The following is a 19,149-nucleotide window of genomic DNA, read 5'->3' as shown; positions in this document are numbered from 1 at the left end:
ACCCACAGCTACTGGGAGACAGCACCCTAGCTCAGGATGGAACCTGATTTCCTTGCAACACTAAATGCTGAACTGTGATCATTCTGGTAGAACACTACGAGTGTGCTCTGTGTGGCAATCTATTTCTGGCTTATTATGTTTAATTCTCTCGCAAATGAACCACCATGTGTTCATTTGCGGATGATACTTTCTCATTGTTGGTGACGGTTGCAAAGCTGAACTGGACAAGCTGCACGAGATTATTTATTTATTTATTAAGATATGGCACAGAATTGGGATCAGAATCAAGTCTATTATCACTGGCATGTGTTGTGAAATTTGTTAACTGAGCAGCAGCAGCTCAATGCAGTACAAAATATAGAAGAAAAAAATAATAAATAAGTAAATCTTATTCAGTATACTTTATACAGTATACATATATTTAATAGATTAAAAATCGTGCAGAAAAACAAATACTATATATTTTTTTTAAAAAGTGAGGTAGTGTCCAAGGGTTAAGTCCATTTAGGAATTGGATGGTAGAAGGGAAGAAGCTGTTCCTAAATCGCTGAGTGTGTGCCTTCAGGCTTCTGTACCTCCTACCTGATGGTAACAGTGAGAAAAGGATGTTCCCTGGGTGCTGGAGGTCTTTAATAATGGATGCTGCCTTGAAGAAACATCACTCCTTGAAGATGTCCTGGGTACTTTGTAGGCTAGTACCCAAGATGGAGCTGACTAAATTTACAATCCTCTGCAGCTTCCTTTGGTCCTGTGCAGTAGCGCCCCCCCCCCATCCCATACCAGAGAGTGATGCAGCCTGTCAGAATGCTCTCCACCGTAGATGTTTTTGAAGGTATTTGTTGACATACCAAATCTCTTCAAACTCCTAATAAAGTATAGCCACTGCCTTGTCTTCTTTATAACTGCATTGAAATGTTGGGACCAGGTTAGATCCTCAGAGATCTTGACACCCAGGAACTTGAAACTGCTCACTCTCTCCATTTCTGATCCCTCTGAGGATTGGTATTTGTTCCTTCGTCTTGCCCTTCCTGAAGTCCACAATCAGCTCTTTCGTCTTACTGATGTTGAGTGCCAGGTTGTTGCTGTGGCACCACTCCACCAGTTGGCATAAGTCACTCCTGTACATCCTCTTGTCACCACCTGAGATTCTACGAACAATGGTTGTATCATAAGCAAATTTATAGATGGTATTTGAGCTATGCCTAGCCACACAGTTATGCCTTTCAGTCATGAGAACAGGCCCTTCCGGTCCTTCAAGCCACACTGCCTAGCAACCCTCCAGTTAACCCTAGCTGAATCATGGGACAATTTATAATAACCAATTGACCTACTGACCTGTACGTCTTTGGACTGTACGAGGAAACCGAAGCACCCGGAGGAAGCCCACGCATTCCATGGGGAGGACGTACAGACTCCTTCCAGATGATGTCAGAATTGAACTTTGAACTCCACTCCGAGCTGCGCTCACTGCTACACTACCGTGGCACCCACGGTATATTATGAATATGCTTATGATTTGAACAAGCAGCTGGCAGATTAAATTAATTGTAGAGAAGTGGAAAATGATTCCCATGGGAACAAGAATCTCAAGAAGAGTGATTACTCAAATGGAGATGAAGTGATATTCTGCAGGTCCAGATTGGCAATAAAATGAAGCTATTATAACCCAGGAGCAGTGAGTAAAGAAAATCAAATTAATTTCAAAATGACTTGGTTGTGGGATATGCAATATTGAGCCAAAACTCTGAGGCCTATCCTTATCACCTGATAAATCATCAGGCCCTCACAGCTAGAATAGTGTGCATTCCTCGTGCTATCAGTGTAGAAAAGGAAATGGTGAAGTCAGAGTGATTGAGACAAGGGAGGGATTGGATTATGTCCATAATAAGATGTGTCAACACTACAAAGAGAAGGCTGGGGTGAATCAATTTCTGATCTTCAGCTTCAAGAGGTTCTCCATTATAAAGATCACTATGAGCTTTCTTAGAAGAAGAAACCAGAGGGCGGGAGCTATAACTGGGGGGAAAAAAGCAAAATCCAGCAATTGAAAGCTTTTTAACATGTTGATTTGAGATCTAAAGAAACATGGATATGACCTGATATTGAATACAAATCAGTAATTTCCAGATAAACACATATAGATTGAGGTAGCAAAATGTACTGATTTATGATTTACAAACATAAACATTCCTTTATGTTTGTATTAATACTTGTGAATTAAATGTTTTACGTCAAGCTGTGTGAAAACGCAGCTATAATAATAAATTTTAAAAGAAATGTAATATACATACTGTTTTTCAAACTTTTACATTTGAACCTAATCAATAGTGGCTACTGTCTATGTAAATCACAGTGTCAAGTTGATTGCATTACGATTGCTGCCATTGATAATGTTTTCCTTTCCTATGCCTAGTATTTTTGGTGAAATAGAACTCGCACAGCTGGACAAGAAGAAGGTTACCTCTGTCCACCTCTGGATCATGGATAATATTGATGGGCCCGATAAGTGAGACTTTCACATCTTATTGTCTGAATTTCCTGTCTCTTTACATGCAGTACTTTTCCCAACCTCATCGTGCTGTATTAGAATGGCAGGTCCAGTTGATCTCCAGAAAATTAAACAGCTGAGAGGCAGCGGGTCTGCTCAGAGTGTAGAGATACAGGCAGAACTGTTCTAGCGAGGCCAGGTGAGGAAGGCAGATATTTACGAAGTGGGGGAGGGGTGAGGAGAAAAAATTGGAGGGAGAGTGGTCCTGGGTTGTTCTCACACAGTCCTGGAAGAAATGTAACACAACTGAGGCAACAAAGCCCTGGAGACAGATTCAGCATTCTTCAGCCAAATATGAAGTAAATTGTGTCAAGACAAACGTTGGAAACATTTTACAATTTCCTTTTCACAGTAGCCACATTTCTTGAACTAAATGGCATCCATTTAAAGACCCTGAGAATGGAGTGAGCCTTGGGCCTGCTCCAGGAGTAATACTCCCATTCATAAATCAGAAGGTGAAGATTTAAGCCCCACTTCAAACGGATCCAGTGAGTGGTGATCAGAATCTGGTCTCTAAATGCTGGGGTAACATCTAGTTGGATATTTGGATCCAGATTGGCAGTTGGTTTATGTGGTCATTTTTTTCTGCTTGCACCTTTGATCTGCCCACACTACAGCCATCTTAGGCAAGCAGAATCCAACATCTATTGCATTTAACACACAAAATGCTGGCGGAGCTCAGCAGGCCAGGCAGCATCTATGAAAAAGAGTACTTTCAACGTTTTGGGCCGAGACCCTTCAGTAGGACTGGAGGAAAAAAAGCTGAGGAGTAGATTTAGAAGGTGGGTGGAGGGGATAGAGAAGCACAAGGTGAAAGGTGAAACCAGGAAGGGAAGGGATGAAGTAATTGGCTGGGAAGTTGATTGGTGAAAGAGATACAAGCTGGAGAAGGGGAATCTGATGGAAGAGGTCAGAAGGCCATTGGAAGAAAGAAAAAGGGGGAGGAGCACCAGAGGGAGGTGACGGGTGGGCAAGGAGATAAAATGAGAGGGAAAAGGGGATGAAGAATGGTGAAGTGGGGGGCATTACCGGATATTTGAGAAATCAATGTTCATGCCATCAGGTTGGAAGCTATCCAGATGGAATGCAAGGTGGTATTCCTCCAACTAAGTGTGGCCTTATCACAACTGTGGAGGAGGCCATGGCTGGATATATCAGAATGGGAAGTGGAATTAAAATGGGTGGCCACTGGGAGATCCCACTTCTTCTGGCAGAGTAGTCCATGGCATAAAAAACCGGTGGGAACCCCTGTTTTACCAAGTCAAACATTTCCGCCAGAAGAAGTGGGATCTCCCAGTGGCCACCCATTTTAATTCCACTTCCCATTCCCATTCTGATATATTAATCCACGGCCTCCTCTACTGTCACAATGAGGGCACATTCAGGTTGGAGGAACAACACCCTTGTTTTCTGTCTAGATACCCTCCAATCTGATGGCATGAACATTGATTTCTCGAACTTCGGGTAATTTTCCCCCCTTCCTTCACCATTCCCCATCCCCTTTTTGCACTCTCACCGTATCTCCTTGCCCAACCATCACCTCCTTTGGGTGCTCCTCCCCCCCCTTTTTTCTTTCTTCCAATGGCCTTCTGTTCTCTTCTGTCAAACTCCCCCTTCTCCAGACCTGTATCTCTTTCACCAATCAACTTCCCAGCTCTTTACTTCACCCCTTCCCTTCCTGGTTTTACCTATCACCTTGTGCTTTTCTCTTCCTCCCGCACTGTTTATATCTACTCCTCACCTTTCTTTTCCTCCAGACCTGCTGAAGGGTCTCGGCCTGAAACATTGACTGTACTCTTTTTCCATCGATGCTGCCTGGCCTGCTAAGTTCCTCCAGCATATTGTGTGTGTTGCTTGGATTTTTCTTGTTTGTCATCTATTGCATTTGCTTGTCTCGCATCCTAAAGGCTAGTGTGACTCCATAGCCTTGATTTCAGCTGAGGCGCTCAGATGATCAATAATGTGATAAAGGTCGGAGACCACATCATCGATTCCTTCCTACCTTGTGACATCAGAACTCCTCAAGAGTCTTGAGTTGGAATCTGGCCTTGACAAAAATTTAGAACAAATATTTTAGTCCAGATAGTAGTTTGGACATTAAAACTTGAGTGAAAACTGAATCCATGATTTCATTTTGCTAAGTAGCTTAAAATAAATCATAAAGAGGACAGGGAAACAGCTGAGAAGTTGGACAAGCTGAATAGCATTTTTTTTGATAAATAAACAACGATGTTATGTTAGATAAGTGGATTTCGCTCTACAGCATAATCTTGTCATCTGTATTATACTGGTCCAAATCCTGCTAAACAGGGGTTCCCTAACTTTTTTTATGCCAAGGTCTAGAACCATGACGCAAGTGATCCATGGACCCCATTATGGGAATCCCTGCTTTAGAGTCATTCATAGTGACTGCAAAAACAAAATCCCTGCACTCACTGAAACTGCAATAACAAACTGGTTATAGAATGCCCTCACTCAATTCTGTATCATTTGTGATAGTTTCTAAAATTAAATACCTTCACCTCCCATCTTTTTGAGAGACCTTGCTGCATGACAATAGCCAGTCCGGTGGAACTGAATAGGAAGTAATAAATCATACGGCGCTAACCTTCAGCATTTTGACTTGCAGGGAGTCGTGTGGTATCGCCAGTGTTGCTGAATTAGAATCTATTCTCAAGAAGAAAAATCTAAAGTTCACTTGCTTGGATAATTATAGGTGTGTATCACATCAAATTCGTAATTCACACCTTAAACATCACAAGTGCTCATTAAGGTGTTCCTTCTTTACGGCACTCTCTGTGAATTAGGACTGAAGTATTCTCTCCTTTGATTCATTCCTATGTAGCTTTTGCGCGCGCGCGCGTGTGCGTACACATACGTATCCCGGAAGCCCAATGGAACTGTAGTTAGGCTACAAAGAGGGAAGAAGTGATACCTCAGCTTTATAAAGATGCTACACCCTATCCCTAAATTACAAGCGCCTGAATTATGGACACTTTCTGCATTGAGCAAGCTCCCATAATCTTAATAAATTCAAAATTCCACCTTGAATAGATACGTTCGTTCTGAGGAATGACAGAGCTTTACTCCCTCACCCTCACCTTTTAGTATTTCCCTTTTCTTAATCAGTCTTGTGTGCTTCCAGTGCCATTAAGTCACAATACTGTGGGGGAATGGTTACTATATAAGATGATATTTTCCCTCTTGTGGATGAATTGACCAATAATTATCTATAAAAATGGAACCCATTCATTAACTGAGATTGCCCTGCATTTGGCTACCAAGAGCTGTTCTGAGCATTAGTCCACAGGAAAGATATACTGGCCCTGGAAGGAGATAGTTTATCTTCATAAGAACAACCCAAGAGATTAAAATTTGAGGATCAGTGAAAAAAATTTACCTTGAGTTTCTTTGATTAGAGAATGAACTAATCGAGCTATTTTAAACAAGCCACATTTCTATGGTGTCGATATAGAGAAACTACTTCCTCTCGTCAGGGTATAAAAGAAACAGTATCATCTCCACAAAATTTATTATGCACAATGAAATAGAATTCACTGCCACAAAAGGCTGTGGGTAGAGCAAAACTCCCAGCCACTGATCTTTGCACACGATGCAATGACTTCACCTTCCCCATAAACATCGGTTGACCTCTCCATTTTGTGGGTTGTGCACTGGAAGCCTCGCAGTTCTGTAGGGGAAGTTCATGTAAATGCACTGACAATTGAGTGTGTTCAGCTCACCCAAAGTGAAGTCACTGTACTGAGCCTCTGGAGGTAAGGACAGCCAAACACAGGTTTACCCATTCACACCCCTGCCCCCTTACCCCCCCTGCCCCCCTCACCACTGCCAGGATTGGACTAATGGTTGCTTCAGCCATCTGGCTATGATCCAGCTTCCTTTCTTCATGAAGAGGGAATATTACCAAAAATGAATTTTTATACATACCAGCAGGAGATCTAATTTCACCTTTTTCCTCTGTGCTCAGCACGAAGAGGAGTGATTTAAGAACATTTGCTTGGCGACTTTTTTGTCTGTTTATGACAGAAGAGGAAAAAGCCCTAGCATTCACTTGGAAGTTTGTTGTGCCCAGGATCTTTTATAAATTGCTACAGACAATGGGTAAAATCTGGAGGGTTGTGGAACTGCGACCCATTATTGGGGTTAACTGAGTTCCTTGCTTAAAGATGAATCCATTACAGTGTTAGGTTGAATTTGAAAATGAATAAGAAAAGTACAATGAACATAGTAGACAAGGGCATGTAATTGAGTTGGAGTTTCACTTTGCCTTGAATGGGGTTTCACATAAAAATGGTTATCAAAACTGAGGGAACAGAAGTTGAAGCAACATGTTGGTGTGGTTGGAGAACTGGTTAGAGATGAAGATAGGAGCCTGGGATCTCACTGCGTACCTTGTAGCTTTGGTTTACAAATTCAAAAAATGTAAAAACTGTTGCTGATTTCTTGACAGGCCTATTCAAATGCTCCAGTGTGTTACCAACCCAGACAATCCATCCTGCAATTTAGAAGCACTCCAGAAGTGTAATGTGTGATTGAAAAAAGCTTCATGTGAAACTTCTAAAGCTACTCACGTCTACAGGACAAAACTATGATGAATATCTCTATGTAACTGTGAATTGTGATGATCCCATTTTAAGGTGATTTTAATTTGATGTGATTTTTGTTTTTGAAGAGATATGTGCGTTTAAAATAATGGGAAGAAACATCTAGCAGTTACTATAATAAACTGACATACCTCCAACTGTCTCCATTAAGCCATTTCAATTCACCTGTCCACAACGATTCCCTGTGTTCCACATATTCTCCCACTGCCTTACCTCCTGCTGAAAAACTATCTGCGTCTGTTTCCTAGTTTATGCAAGCAATCACAGAACAAAAGCATTGACTGTTTCTCTTAGCATAGATGATGCCTTACAAATATTGAATTCCCCCTCAGGAGGCTAAAGAAATTCAGCAAGTCCCCATCAACCCTTATCATTTTTTATTGATACACAGTAGAAAGCATGCTACCTGGATGCACAATAGCTTGGTATGGCTACTGTGCTGCATATGACCGCCTTAGTAAAGCAGCCAACATAATCTCACTCAGTGTCCAGGCTTCTCTCTGATAAGAGAACTGGAATTTGAAAATAGATGTATATCTTTTATCATATATTGTACTTGTAGCTGCACGTAAGGAAGCAATCACTCATTGAGGTCCATGCAGACCTCCAGGGGATCAATTCTGTTACTCCTATTCCCTCTCTCTATTTTAGAGTCATCGAAAAATACAGCACAGATACTGGTCCTTTGGTCTCTCTGGTCTGGGCCGAGCTCTTTAAGCTGCCTACTCCCATCAACCTGCACCAGGACCATAGCACCCTATAAGCTCTACTATCCGTGTACCACTCCAAAGTTCTCGCAAACATTGGAATCAAGCTTGTATTCACCACTTGTGCTGGCAGCTCGTTCCACATGCTCATGAACCCTCTGACTGAAGAAGTCTTTCCTCATGTTCTCCTTAAACTTTCACCTTTCACCCTTAACCCATGACCTCTAGAGGTAGTCCCTCCCAACCTCAGTGGGAAAAGCATGCTTGGATTTACCCTATCTATACCCCTCATAATTTTGTATACCTCTATCAAATCTCCCCACAATCTTTTACACTCCAAGGAATAAAGTCCTATCCTAATCAAATCTTTCCTTATAACTCAGGTCCTCCAGTCCCAGCAACATCCTTGTAATTTTTCTCTGTACTCTTTAGATCTTATTTACATCTTTCCCATAGGTGGGTGACCAAAACTGCGCACAATTCTCCAAATTTTCTTGTACACCTGCTGTCAATTTCCACTCTGCTTCTTTTTTTCATTAATCCATACTAAGCTAGTGCTGCACCTTTGGGACATGGAAGGAGTCCAGAGCACTCAGGAGCTGAAAACTCTGCATCACAATGATCTTAATTTAAGGGAAGCTGTCCTTGCAGCTGCTAAGGAAAACAAAGACACCATTATTCGGAAACCTGATCAGTAGTATATTGCTCACAATCTGAGCATCCCAGCTGTAAACCTCATCTGGTGTAAACCCCATCAAATTGCTGCTGTTTTGCTCCCAACTTTCCATTAAAACTTATTAATGTAATGCCAAGCAGAAATTCTGATAAAGCTAAGACAATCGGGTAGCACATAAGGTCATAATTTTCAAAATAAAATACACTTTTAAAAAAATATTACTCAAAATCTTAAAGCATGATTAGTGATAAATGCAGCTGGAAGTGGGCTTATCACAGAAAGGGAATCAGCGTAAGAATCAGGTTTTATTATCACTGACGTACTGCATGTCAGGAAATGTTCTGTTTTGTGGCAGCAGTACAGGGCAATATATTTTTCAAAGGTACATTTAATGTCAGAGAAATGTATGCAATATACATCCTGAAATGCTTTTTCTTCACAAACATCCACGAAATCAGAGGGTGCCCCAAAGAATGAACAACAGTTAAATGTTAGAACCCCAAAGTAGCCCCCTCCCTCCCGTGCATAAGCAGCAGCAAGCAACGACCCCCCCCACCAGCAAAAAAAGCATCAGCACCCACCAATGAAGATATATATTTTTAAATTATTGTAAACTTATTTATTTCTTTTATAGATACAGAGCAGAGCAGGCCCTTTCAGCCCAGTGATTTACATCCAAGACCTTGAACACTGTCTCTAGAGATTTTAGAGATACTGTCTCTAAAAATATACTACCAAATGCTTCCTTCCCAAATGGGGTTTCAGCTAACATTGGAAATAGGAGGTGGGCAGTCAGTGTTTGCAGATCAGGGACAGACAAGAATTTGGTGCTGGACCGCATCAGAAAATGAACGTTAAGATAAACACTGCCAATGCTGGAAATGAGAAACAGCTACAGGACATTTTGGGAAAGCATGAACTATTTCTCTTTCTACAAATGTCTCTGACCCGCTGAATTATTCCAGCACTTTGTGCCTTTGTTTGGGGAGGACCAAGTTTGCTATTGGGTCTGGTAGCACTTTAGCTGGGGTCGTCAGGAGGTGGAATTCAGACTCAGTCTTCACAATAGAAAGACCAAAGGGCCTCTTCCTGTGCTGAATTGATCTGTGTTCCAGTGTCACCAAGGCAGGAGAGAGTGGCCCAATGGCAAAGAAATGCCTCCAGGTCCTAGTGGTTCAATGATGGGCCAGAGTGCCATCTGCTGTTGGCTGTCTTCTATGCTTCTTCAGTTAATGAATCAGTAGTCCATGTCAAACTCAACTTGGAAATCGCTCTGAGGATGTAAGGGAAGTTTGAGAGCTGGATGAAGCAACAGTTTGTTTTTTTTTCCTTGACTAACTAGCTGGTGAAACATAGAAACATAGAAAATAGGTGCAGGAGTAGGCCATTCGGCCCTTCGAGCCTGCACCGCCATTTATTATGATCATGGCTGATCATCCAACTCAGAACCCAGCCTTCCCTCCATACCCCCTGATCCCCGTAGCCACAAGGGCCATATCTAACTCCCTCTTAAATATAGCCAATGAACTGGCCTCAACTGTTTCCTGTGGCAGAGAATTCCACAGATTCACCACTCTCTGTGTGAAGAAGTTTTTCCTAATCTCGGTCCTAAAAGGCTTCCCCTCTATCCTCAAACTGTCGCCCCTCGTTTTGGACTTCCCCAACATCGGGAACAATCTTCCTGCATCTAGCCTGTCCAATCCCTTTAGGATCTTATACGTTTCAATCAGATCCCCCCTCAATCTTCTAAATTCCAACGAGTACAAGCCCAGTTCATCCAGTCTTTCTTCAGATGAAAGTCCTGCCATCCCAGGAATCAATCTAGTGAAGTTATGTGAAGTTATCCACTTTGGTGGCAAAAATAGGAAAACAGATTATTATCTGAATGGTGGCCGATTAGGAAAAGGGGAGGTGCAACGAGACCTGGGTGTCATTATACACCAGTCATTGAAAGTGGGCATGCAGGTACAGCAGGCGGTGAAAAAGGTGAACGGTATGCTGGCATTTATAGCGAGAGGATTCGAGTACAGGAGCAGGGAGGTACTACTGCAGTTGTACAAGGCCTTGGTGAGACCACACCTGGAGTATTGTGTGCAGTTTTGGTCCCCTAATCTGAGGAAAGACATCTTTGCCATAGAGGGAGTACAAAGAAGGTTCACCAGATTGATTCCTGGGATGGCAGGTCTTTCATATGAAGAAAGACTGGATGAACTGGGCTTGTACTCGTTGGAATTTAGAAGATTGAGGGGGGATCTGATTGAAACGTATAAGATCCTAAAGGGATTGGACAGGCTAGATGCGGGAAGATTGTTCCCGATGTTGGGGAGGTCTAGAACGAGGGGTCACAGTTTGAGGATAGAGGGGAAGCCTTTTAGGACCGAGGTTAGGAAAAACTTCTTCACACAGAGAGTGGTGAATCTGTGGAATTCTCTGCCACAGCAAACTGTTGAGGCCAGTTCATTGGCTATGTTTAAAAGGAAGTTAGATATGGCCCTTGTGGCTACAGGGGTCAGGGGGTATGGAGGGAAGGCTGGGTTCTGAGTTGGATGATCAGCCATGATCATAATAAATGGCGGTGCAGGCTCGAAGGGCCGAATGGCCTACTCCTGCACCTATTTTCTATGTTTCTATGTTTCTATGTTTAACCTTCTTTGTACTCCCTCTATGGCAAGGATGTCTTTCCTCAGATTAGGGGACCAAAACTGCACACAATACTCCAGGTGTGGTCTCACCAAGGCCTTGTACAACTGCAGTAGTACCTCCCTGCTCCTGTACTCGAATCCTCTCGCTATAAATGCCAGCATACCATTCGCCTGCTGTACCTGCATGCCCACTTTCAATGACTGGTGTATAATGACACCCAGGTCTCGCTGCACCTCCCCTTTTCCTAATCGGCCACCATTCAGATAATAATCTGTTTTCCTATTTTTGCCACTAAAGTGGATAACTTCACATTTATCCACATTAAATTGCATCTGCCATGAATTTGCCCACTCACATAACCTATCCAAGTCACCCTGCATCCTCTTAGCATCCTCCTCACAGCTAACACTGCCACCCAGCTTCGTGTCATCCGCAAACTTGGAGATGCTGCATTTAATTCCCTCATCCAAGTCATTAATATATATTTTAAACAACTGGGGTCCCAGCACTGAGCCTTGCGGTACCCCACTAGTCACCGCCTGCCATTCTGAAAAGGTCCCATTTATTCCCACTCTTTGCTTCCTGTCTGCTAACCAATTCTCCACCCACACCAATACCTTACCCCCAATACCGTGTGCTTTAAGTTTGCACACTAATCTCCTGTGTGGGACCTTGTCAAAAGCCTTTTGAAAATCCAAATATACCACATCCACTGGTTCTCCCCTATCCACTCTACTAGTTACATCATCAAAAAATTCTATGAGATTCGTCAGACATGATTTTCCTTTCACAAATCCATGCTGACTTTGTCCGATCATTTCACCGCTTTCCAAACGTGCTGTTATCACATCTTTGATAACTGACTCCAGCAGTTTCCCCACCACCGACGTTAGGCTAACCGGTCTATAATTCCCCGGTTTCTCTCTCCCTCCTTTTTTAAGAAGTGGAGTTACATTAGCCACCCTCCAATCCTCAGGAACTAGTCCAGAATCTAACGAGTTTTGAAAAATTATCACTAATGCATCCACTATTTCTTGGGCTACTTCCTTAAGCACTCTAGGATGCAGACCAGCTGGCCCTGGGGATTTATCTGCCTTCAATCCCTTCAATTTACCTAACACCACTTCCCTACTAACATGTATTTCGCTCAGTTCCTCCATCTCACTGGACCCTCTGTCCCCTACTATTTCTGGAAGATTATTTATGTCCTCCTTAGTGAAGACAGAACCAAAGTAATTATTCAATTGGTCTGCCATGTCCTTGCTCCCCATAATCAATTCACCTGTTTCTGTCTGCAGGGGACCTACATTTGTCTTTACCAGTCTTTTCCTTTTTACATATCTATAAAAGCTTTTACAGTCCGTTTTTATGTTCCCTGCCAGTTTTCTCTCATAATCTTTTTTCCCCTTCCTAATTAAGCCCTTTGTCCTCCTCTGCTGAACTCTGAATTTCTCCCAGTCCTCAGGTGAGCCACTTTCTCTGGCTAATTTGTATGCTTCTTCTTTTGAATTGATACTATCCCTAATTTCCCTTGTCAGCCACGGGTGCACTACCTTCCTTAATTTATTCTTTTGCCAAACTGGGATGAACAATTGTTGTAGTTCATCCATGCAACCTTTAAATGCTTGCCATTGCATATCCACCGTCAATCCTTTAAGTGTCATTTGCCAGTCTATCTTAGCTAATTCACGTCTCATACCTTCAAAGTTACCCCTCTTTAAGTTCAGAACCTTTGTTTCTGAATTAACTATGTCACTCTCCATCTTAATGAAGAATTCCACCATATTATGGTCACTCTTACCCAAGGGGCCTCTCACGACAAGATTGCTAATTAACCCTTCCTCATTGCTCAAAACCCAGTCCAGAAAGAAGATACAGTGAACATAGCTTTTAAATGAAAGCAGAGAGAAGAGTAAGGAACTCTAGAGATTGTCCTGCATGAAAGTTCCAGGAGATCAGCAGTTTCTGAGATACTCAAACCACCCCATCTGGCACCAACAATCATTCCATGACCAAAGCTACTGAGATCACATTTCTTCCCCCATTCTGAACAGCAACTGAACCTCCTGACCATGTCGGATTTGCTAATTAGATGTTTGAATTAACAAGCAGGTGTACAGATATATCTAATCAAGTGGCCACTGAATCTATATAACATTAAATCTCAGATTTTTTGTAAAAGTTTCTAAAATAGAGCATTCACTTATTAAAGTTAGTGCCGTAACGTTCAAGTGCTAAACCAGCACATGTGTGGCTCTCACAAAGCTTGCACTAGCTGCATCCCATTCCCAAACAATAGACTCGCCTGTGCAGGTCCTCCCAAGCTCCTTCGCATACAGCTCAGATCTGATCTTCTTTTGAAAGGCTTTTGGTCAATGCTTAACTTCCACACTGCCCACTTTTGGGCTAAAAAGCTGGCAGAGGCAGTGAGTCATAGCAGAGATATTATTAGTCCTGTCATTCCCAAACTCTGTGTGAATCGTCTCCAGTTTATCATTAAAATCCCAGCCCACCAAGCCCACACTGGACATCAAGCACCCACTCACTCTCATCCAGCACCGATCTTTATTTTCACCACGCTAGTATCAATTCCATCTACTCTCCAGAGGCAGTTTGCAGTGACCAAATAGCACACCATTGGGAAATGGAAGAAACCAGAGCACCCAGAGGAAACCCATGGGGACACACAGGAGGCACCAGAGATCAGAACTGACCTTGAGCTACCAGAGTGGTGAGGCAGCTGCACCACTCTGAGAAAGTTGTTGGCTTTCCCACCACTCCCCCCACCAAAGCTCCAGGTTCAGCCACTAATGGATGAAATCTGTGTAGTATGACCAATGATAACAACAGGTGCATATCTGAATGAACAGACATTACTCACACGCATTCCTGATAGACAAATTTAGCCCTTGTACTATTATTACTATTCTAACCCTGACAAAATTACTTTTCAATCTATTCTGTGGCAAAATGTGTCAAATTCTAGGCAACCATTTATTCAGTTTTATACTTTATACTTTATTGTCACCAAACAATTGGTACTAGAACATACAATCATCACAGCGATATTTGATTCTGCGCTTCACACTCCCTGGATTACAAATATTAAATATTAAAAATATTTAAAATAGTTAAATTTAGTAAATATTAAAAATTTAAATTATAAATCATAAATAGAAAATAGAAAAATGGAAAGTAAGGTAGTGCAAAAGAGCCAAGAGGCAGGTCCAGATATTTGGAGGGTACGGCCCAGATCCGGGTCAGGATCCATTCAGCAGTCTTATTACAGTTGGAAAGAAGCTGTTCCCAAATCTGGCCGTACGAGTCTTCAAGCTCCTGAGCCTTCTCCCGGAGGGAAGAGGGACGAAAACTGCGTTGGCTGGATGGGTCGTGTCCTTGATTATCCTGGCAGCACTGCTGCGGTCCGCTACTCCTTCTGAAGTCAACAACCAATTCCTTCATCTTACTGATATTGAGGGATAGGTTATGGTCTTTGCATCATGCCACCAGGTTCTTAATTTCCTCTCTGTACTCAAACTCATTATTACCCGAGATACGGCCTACAATTGTTGTGTCATCAGCAAACTTATATATTGAGTTTGATGGAAACTTGTCTACACAATCATGGGTGTACAGTGAGTACAGCAGGGGGCTGAGTAGTGATTGTAGAGGAGCCGCATCTGCTCTCAGGATGAGGCTTTTCATTCTAGGACGAGGGAGATGTTCTCCTTTTTTAAAGAAAGGGGCTTCCCTTCCTCCACCATCAACTCTGCTCTCAAACGCATCTCCCCCATTTCACGCACATCTGCTCTCACTCCATCCTTCCGCCACCCCACTAGGAATAGGGTTCCCCTGGTCCTCACCTACCACCCCACCAGCCTCCGGGTCCAACATATTATTCTCCGTAACTTCCGCCACCTCCAACGGGATCCCACCACTAAGCACAGCTTTCCCTCCCCCCCCCGCTTTCTGCAGGGATCGCTCTCTACGCAACTCCCTTGTCCATTCGTCCCCCCCATCCCTCCCCACTGATCTCCCTCCTGGCACTTATCCTTGTAAGCGGAACAAGTGCTACTCATGCCCTTACACTTCCTCCCTTACCACCATTCAGGGCCCCAAACAGTCCTTCCAGGTGAGGCGACACTTCACCTGTGAGTCGGCTGGGGTGACATACTGCGTCCGGTGCTCCCGATGTGGCCTTTTATATATTGGCGAGACCCGACGCAGACCGGGAGATCATTTTGCTGAACACCTATGCTCTGTCCAGCAGAGAAAGCAGGATCTCCCACTGGCCACACATTTTAATTCCACATCCCATTCCCATTCTGATATGTCTATCCATGACCTCCTTTACTGTAAAGATGAAGCCACACTCGGGTTGGAGGAACAACATCTTATATTCCGTCTGGGTAGCCTCCAGCCTGAAGGCATGAACGTTGACTTCTCTAACTTCCGCTAATGCCCCACCTCCCCCTCGTACCCCATCTGTTATTTATTTATATACACACATTCTTTCTCTCTCTCTCCTTTTTCTCCCTCTGTCCTTCTGACTATACCCCTTGCACATCCTCTGGGATTTTCCCCCCCTCCCCCTTTTCCTTCTCCCTGGGCCTCCTTTCCCATGATTCTCTCATATCCCTTTTGCCAATCACCTGTCCAGCTCTTGTCTCCATCCCTCCCCTTCCTGTCTTCTCCTATCATTTTGGATCTCCCCCTCCCCCTCCCACTTTCAAATCTCTTACTAGCTCTTCCTTCAGTTAGCCCTGACAAAAGGTTTCGGTCCGAAACGTCGACTGTACCTCTTCCTAGAGATGCTGCCTGGCCTGCTGCGTTCACCAGCAACCTTGATGTGTGTAGCTTGAATTTCCAGCGTCTGCAGAATTCCTTGTGTTTGCGATTGTAGAGGAGAGCTTGTCCCCTATTTTTACAGCCTGGGTCCTGTCTGTGAGGAAGTTAAAGGTCCAGCTGCAGATCTGAGTGCTAAGGCCCAGGTTCTGGAGCTTAGGAATCAGTTTATTTGGAACGATGGTATTAAAGGCAGAGCTGTCGTCAATTAAAAGCAGCCTTACATATGCATCTTTATTCTCCAGGTGTTCTAAGGAGGAATGTAGGGCCAGAGAGATGGCATCTGCCATTGACCTGTTGCTCTGGTAGGCGAATTGCAAAGCGTCGAGGTTGACCGGTAGGCTGTGGTTGATGTGTGCCATAACCAATCTCTCGAAGCACGTCATAGCAACTGATGTCAGAGCCACAGGTCGATAGTCATTCAGACATGCCACCTTGCTCTTCTTTGGCACTGGGATTATCGTTGCCTTCTTAAAACACGAGGGGATCTTAGACTGAAGCAAGGAGCAGTTGAAGATGTCAGCAAACACTCTTACTTGCACAGGCCCAGAGAACCCGTCCCGGGACGCCATCTGGGCCCCTCGCCTTCCTTGGATTTATCTTCAGGAAGGCCCCTCTAACATCTTCCTCAGTGATGATGAATCTCGATGCCAGCAGGTCCGGTTCATCCGGAGGGAGCAGGACACTGCTCTTCTGTTTGAATCTTGCGTAGAATACGTTAAGTTCGTCAGGAAGAGAAGCGCCACAGTTATTGATATTCCCAGCCTTTTCTTTGTGCACAGTGATCTCATTTAGACCCTGCCATAGTCTACTGGCATCCCTCTGGTTAGCCTGGGCTTCCAACTTGGCTCGATATTGCCTCTTGGCACCCTTAATGGCTTTCCAGAGTTCATGCCTGGATTCCGTGTAGTGACTGGTATCCCCGGACCTAAAAGTCACAGCTCTGGCCTTTAAAAGGGACTTGACCTCATAATTCATCCAAGGTTTCCGGTTAGGGAATACCCGGATCATCTTGCGAGACACACAGTCCTTTGTGCATTTCCAAATAAAGTCCATGACAGCTGAGGCATACTCATCAAGTTTAGCTGCCGAGTCCTTGAATACTAACCAGTCCACCGATTCAAAGCAGTCACGGAGGACCTCATGTGTTTCCTCCGTCCAACGTGACACTACATTTGACACCGTGACCTCCCGCTTCAGTTTCTGTTTGTAAGCCGGCAGAAGGAGTACGACCTGATGGTCCAATTTTCTAAAGTGAGGTTGTGGGACGGAACAGTAGGCATCCTTGACTGCTGTGTAGCAGTGGTCAAGTATATTCGGGCCTCTAGTGGGGCAGGAGACATGCTGGTATAACTTTGGCAGCACCTTTTTGAGGTTGGCCTGGTTAAAGTCCCTGGCTGTAATGAGCAAAGCCTCCGGATACCTGGTCTGAAGTTCACTGATGTTGGCATACAGTATGTTCTGAGCACACTCCACGTCCGCCTGGGGGGATCGTAGACCGCTGTCAGTATGACCGAGGTGAATTCCCATGGCAGATAGTAGGGACGACACTTCAAAATGTATTTGGTGATAACTGCTGAGTACCCGCAACTCCCCTAGATTTCGTTCCTCCACCAATCTTCTCATTACTTACTCCAGCACTCACTTCCCTCCATGACATTTATCTCTCACCATCCCAATCATTTAATCATTTATCCTTTCCTCTTCGGCATGTTGCAGCAAGAATCCTGTTCTACTCATCTCTATCACCACAACTCGGCTAACCACACATACAGTTACCAATAAACACAAGATGCTGGGCATCTTGAGCAGCACACGGAAAATACTGGAGGAACTCATCAGGTCAGGCAGCATCTAGGAAGGGAATAAACAGTTGACGTTTTGGGAAATTATCAACCTATCAGAATCGCTATGGCTTCCTCTACAACTGCGATGACCACCCTCAGGGTGGAGGAGCAACACCTCATATTCCATCCGTGTAACTTCCACCAGATAGCTTGAACATCGATTTTTCTAATCTTGTAATTTCGCTCCCCTTTTCTCTTTTTCTCTTTTTCCATTCCCCATTCTTGCTGCCCTCTTACCCCACCTCTTCCCCTCACCGGCCTATCACCTCCCTCTGGTGTCCCCTCCTCCTTCCCTTCCCCCCAGTGATCCACTCTCCTCTCCTATCACAGTCCAGCTTCTTCAACCTACTACTTTTTCCATCAATCACCTCCCAGTTTCTCACTTCACTCCCCCCCTCCTCCACCCACCCACCTCCCCTCTCACCTGGCTTCACCTATCACCTGCCAGCTGGTACTCCTTCCCCTCGCCATCCACCTTCTTATGCTGGCTTCTTCCCCATTCCTTTCCAGTCCTGATAAAAGGTCTCAGCCTGAAACATCCACTATTTATTCCCCTCCATAGATGCTGCCTGAACTGCTGAGCTCCTCTAGCACTTTGTCTGGTTGCCAATGAACACACACCTATCATTTTTTCAATTTGTGAATGCAACTAACAATATGTGAACCTGGCACCACCAGACTGAGGTAATTGGCTTCTTTATGTGCCACGCGGTTCTTTTTCTTCTGTATAGTCATAGTCATAGTCATACTTCATTGATCCCGAGGGAAATTGGTTTGCCAGAGTTTACTGTCCTTGGCATTGGTTTCCCAATTGTTGATGTCAATGTTACATTTCTTCATGTTGGCTTTTAAGACATCTTTGAATCTCTTCTGTTGTCCGCCTCTTTTACGTTTGCCTTCTTTAAGCTGGGAGTAGATTTGTTTCGGCAGACGTTCGTCTTTCATCTGAACAACATAACCACTCCATCTAGGTTGGTTCTTAATGACATAGTCTTCAATGCTTGTTGTTTTTGCCTCATTTAGCATGCTGATGTTGGTACTTCTATCTTCCCAGCTGATATTTAAGATGTTTCGAAGATGGCATTGATGGAAATTTTCAAGTGCCTTCAGATGTCGTCAGTAGTTGTCCAGGTTTCTAATGCATACAGGAGCATTGGGATCACCACTGCTTTGTACACTAAAATTTTGGTGTCTGTTCGGATGTCACGATCATGAAAGACTCTTGTTCAGAGACATCCAAAAGCTGTTCCAGTTCATT

The 19,149-nt window shown here is 43.8% G+C and overlaps 1 protein-coding gene across 1 annotated transcript in view; it reads left to right on the top strand.

The window, feature by feature from the left end:
* LOC134344116 (ADP-ribosyl cyclase/cyclic ADP-ribose hydrolase 1) overlaps window positions 1-7,310 on the top strand; it is a 28,626-nt gene extending 21,316 nt beyond the window's left edge. Inside the window, exons 7-9 of the mRNA XM_063043414.1 lie at window positions 2,414-2,506; window positions 5,178-5,264; window positions 7,020-7,310. Of these exons, the coding sequence (XP_062899484.1) occupies window positions 2,414-2,506; window positions 5,178-5,264; window positions 7,020-7,101 (262 nt within the window). The 3' untranslated portion in view covers window positions 7,102-7,310. The remainder of the gene's footprint in view (window positions 1-2,413; window positions 2,507-5,177; window positions 5,265-7,019) is intronic.
* Window positions 7,311-19,149: the final 11,839 nt, after the last annotated feature.

Source organism: Mobula hypostoma, chromosome 3 (assembly GCF_963921235.1).
Source record: "Mobula hypostoma chromosome 3, sMobHyp1.1, whole genome shotgun sequence".
NCBI lineage: Eukaryota > Metazoa > Chordata > Chondrichthyes > Myliobatiformes > Myliobatidae > Mobula > Mobula hypostoma.
This window is presented reverse-complemented; position numbering and strand designations above follow the sequence as displayed.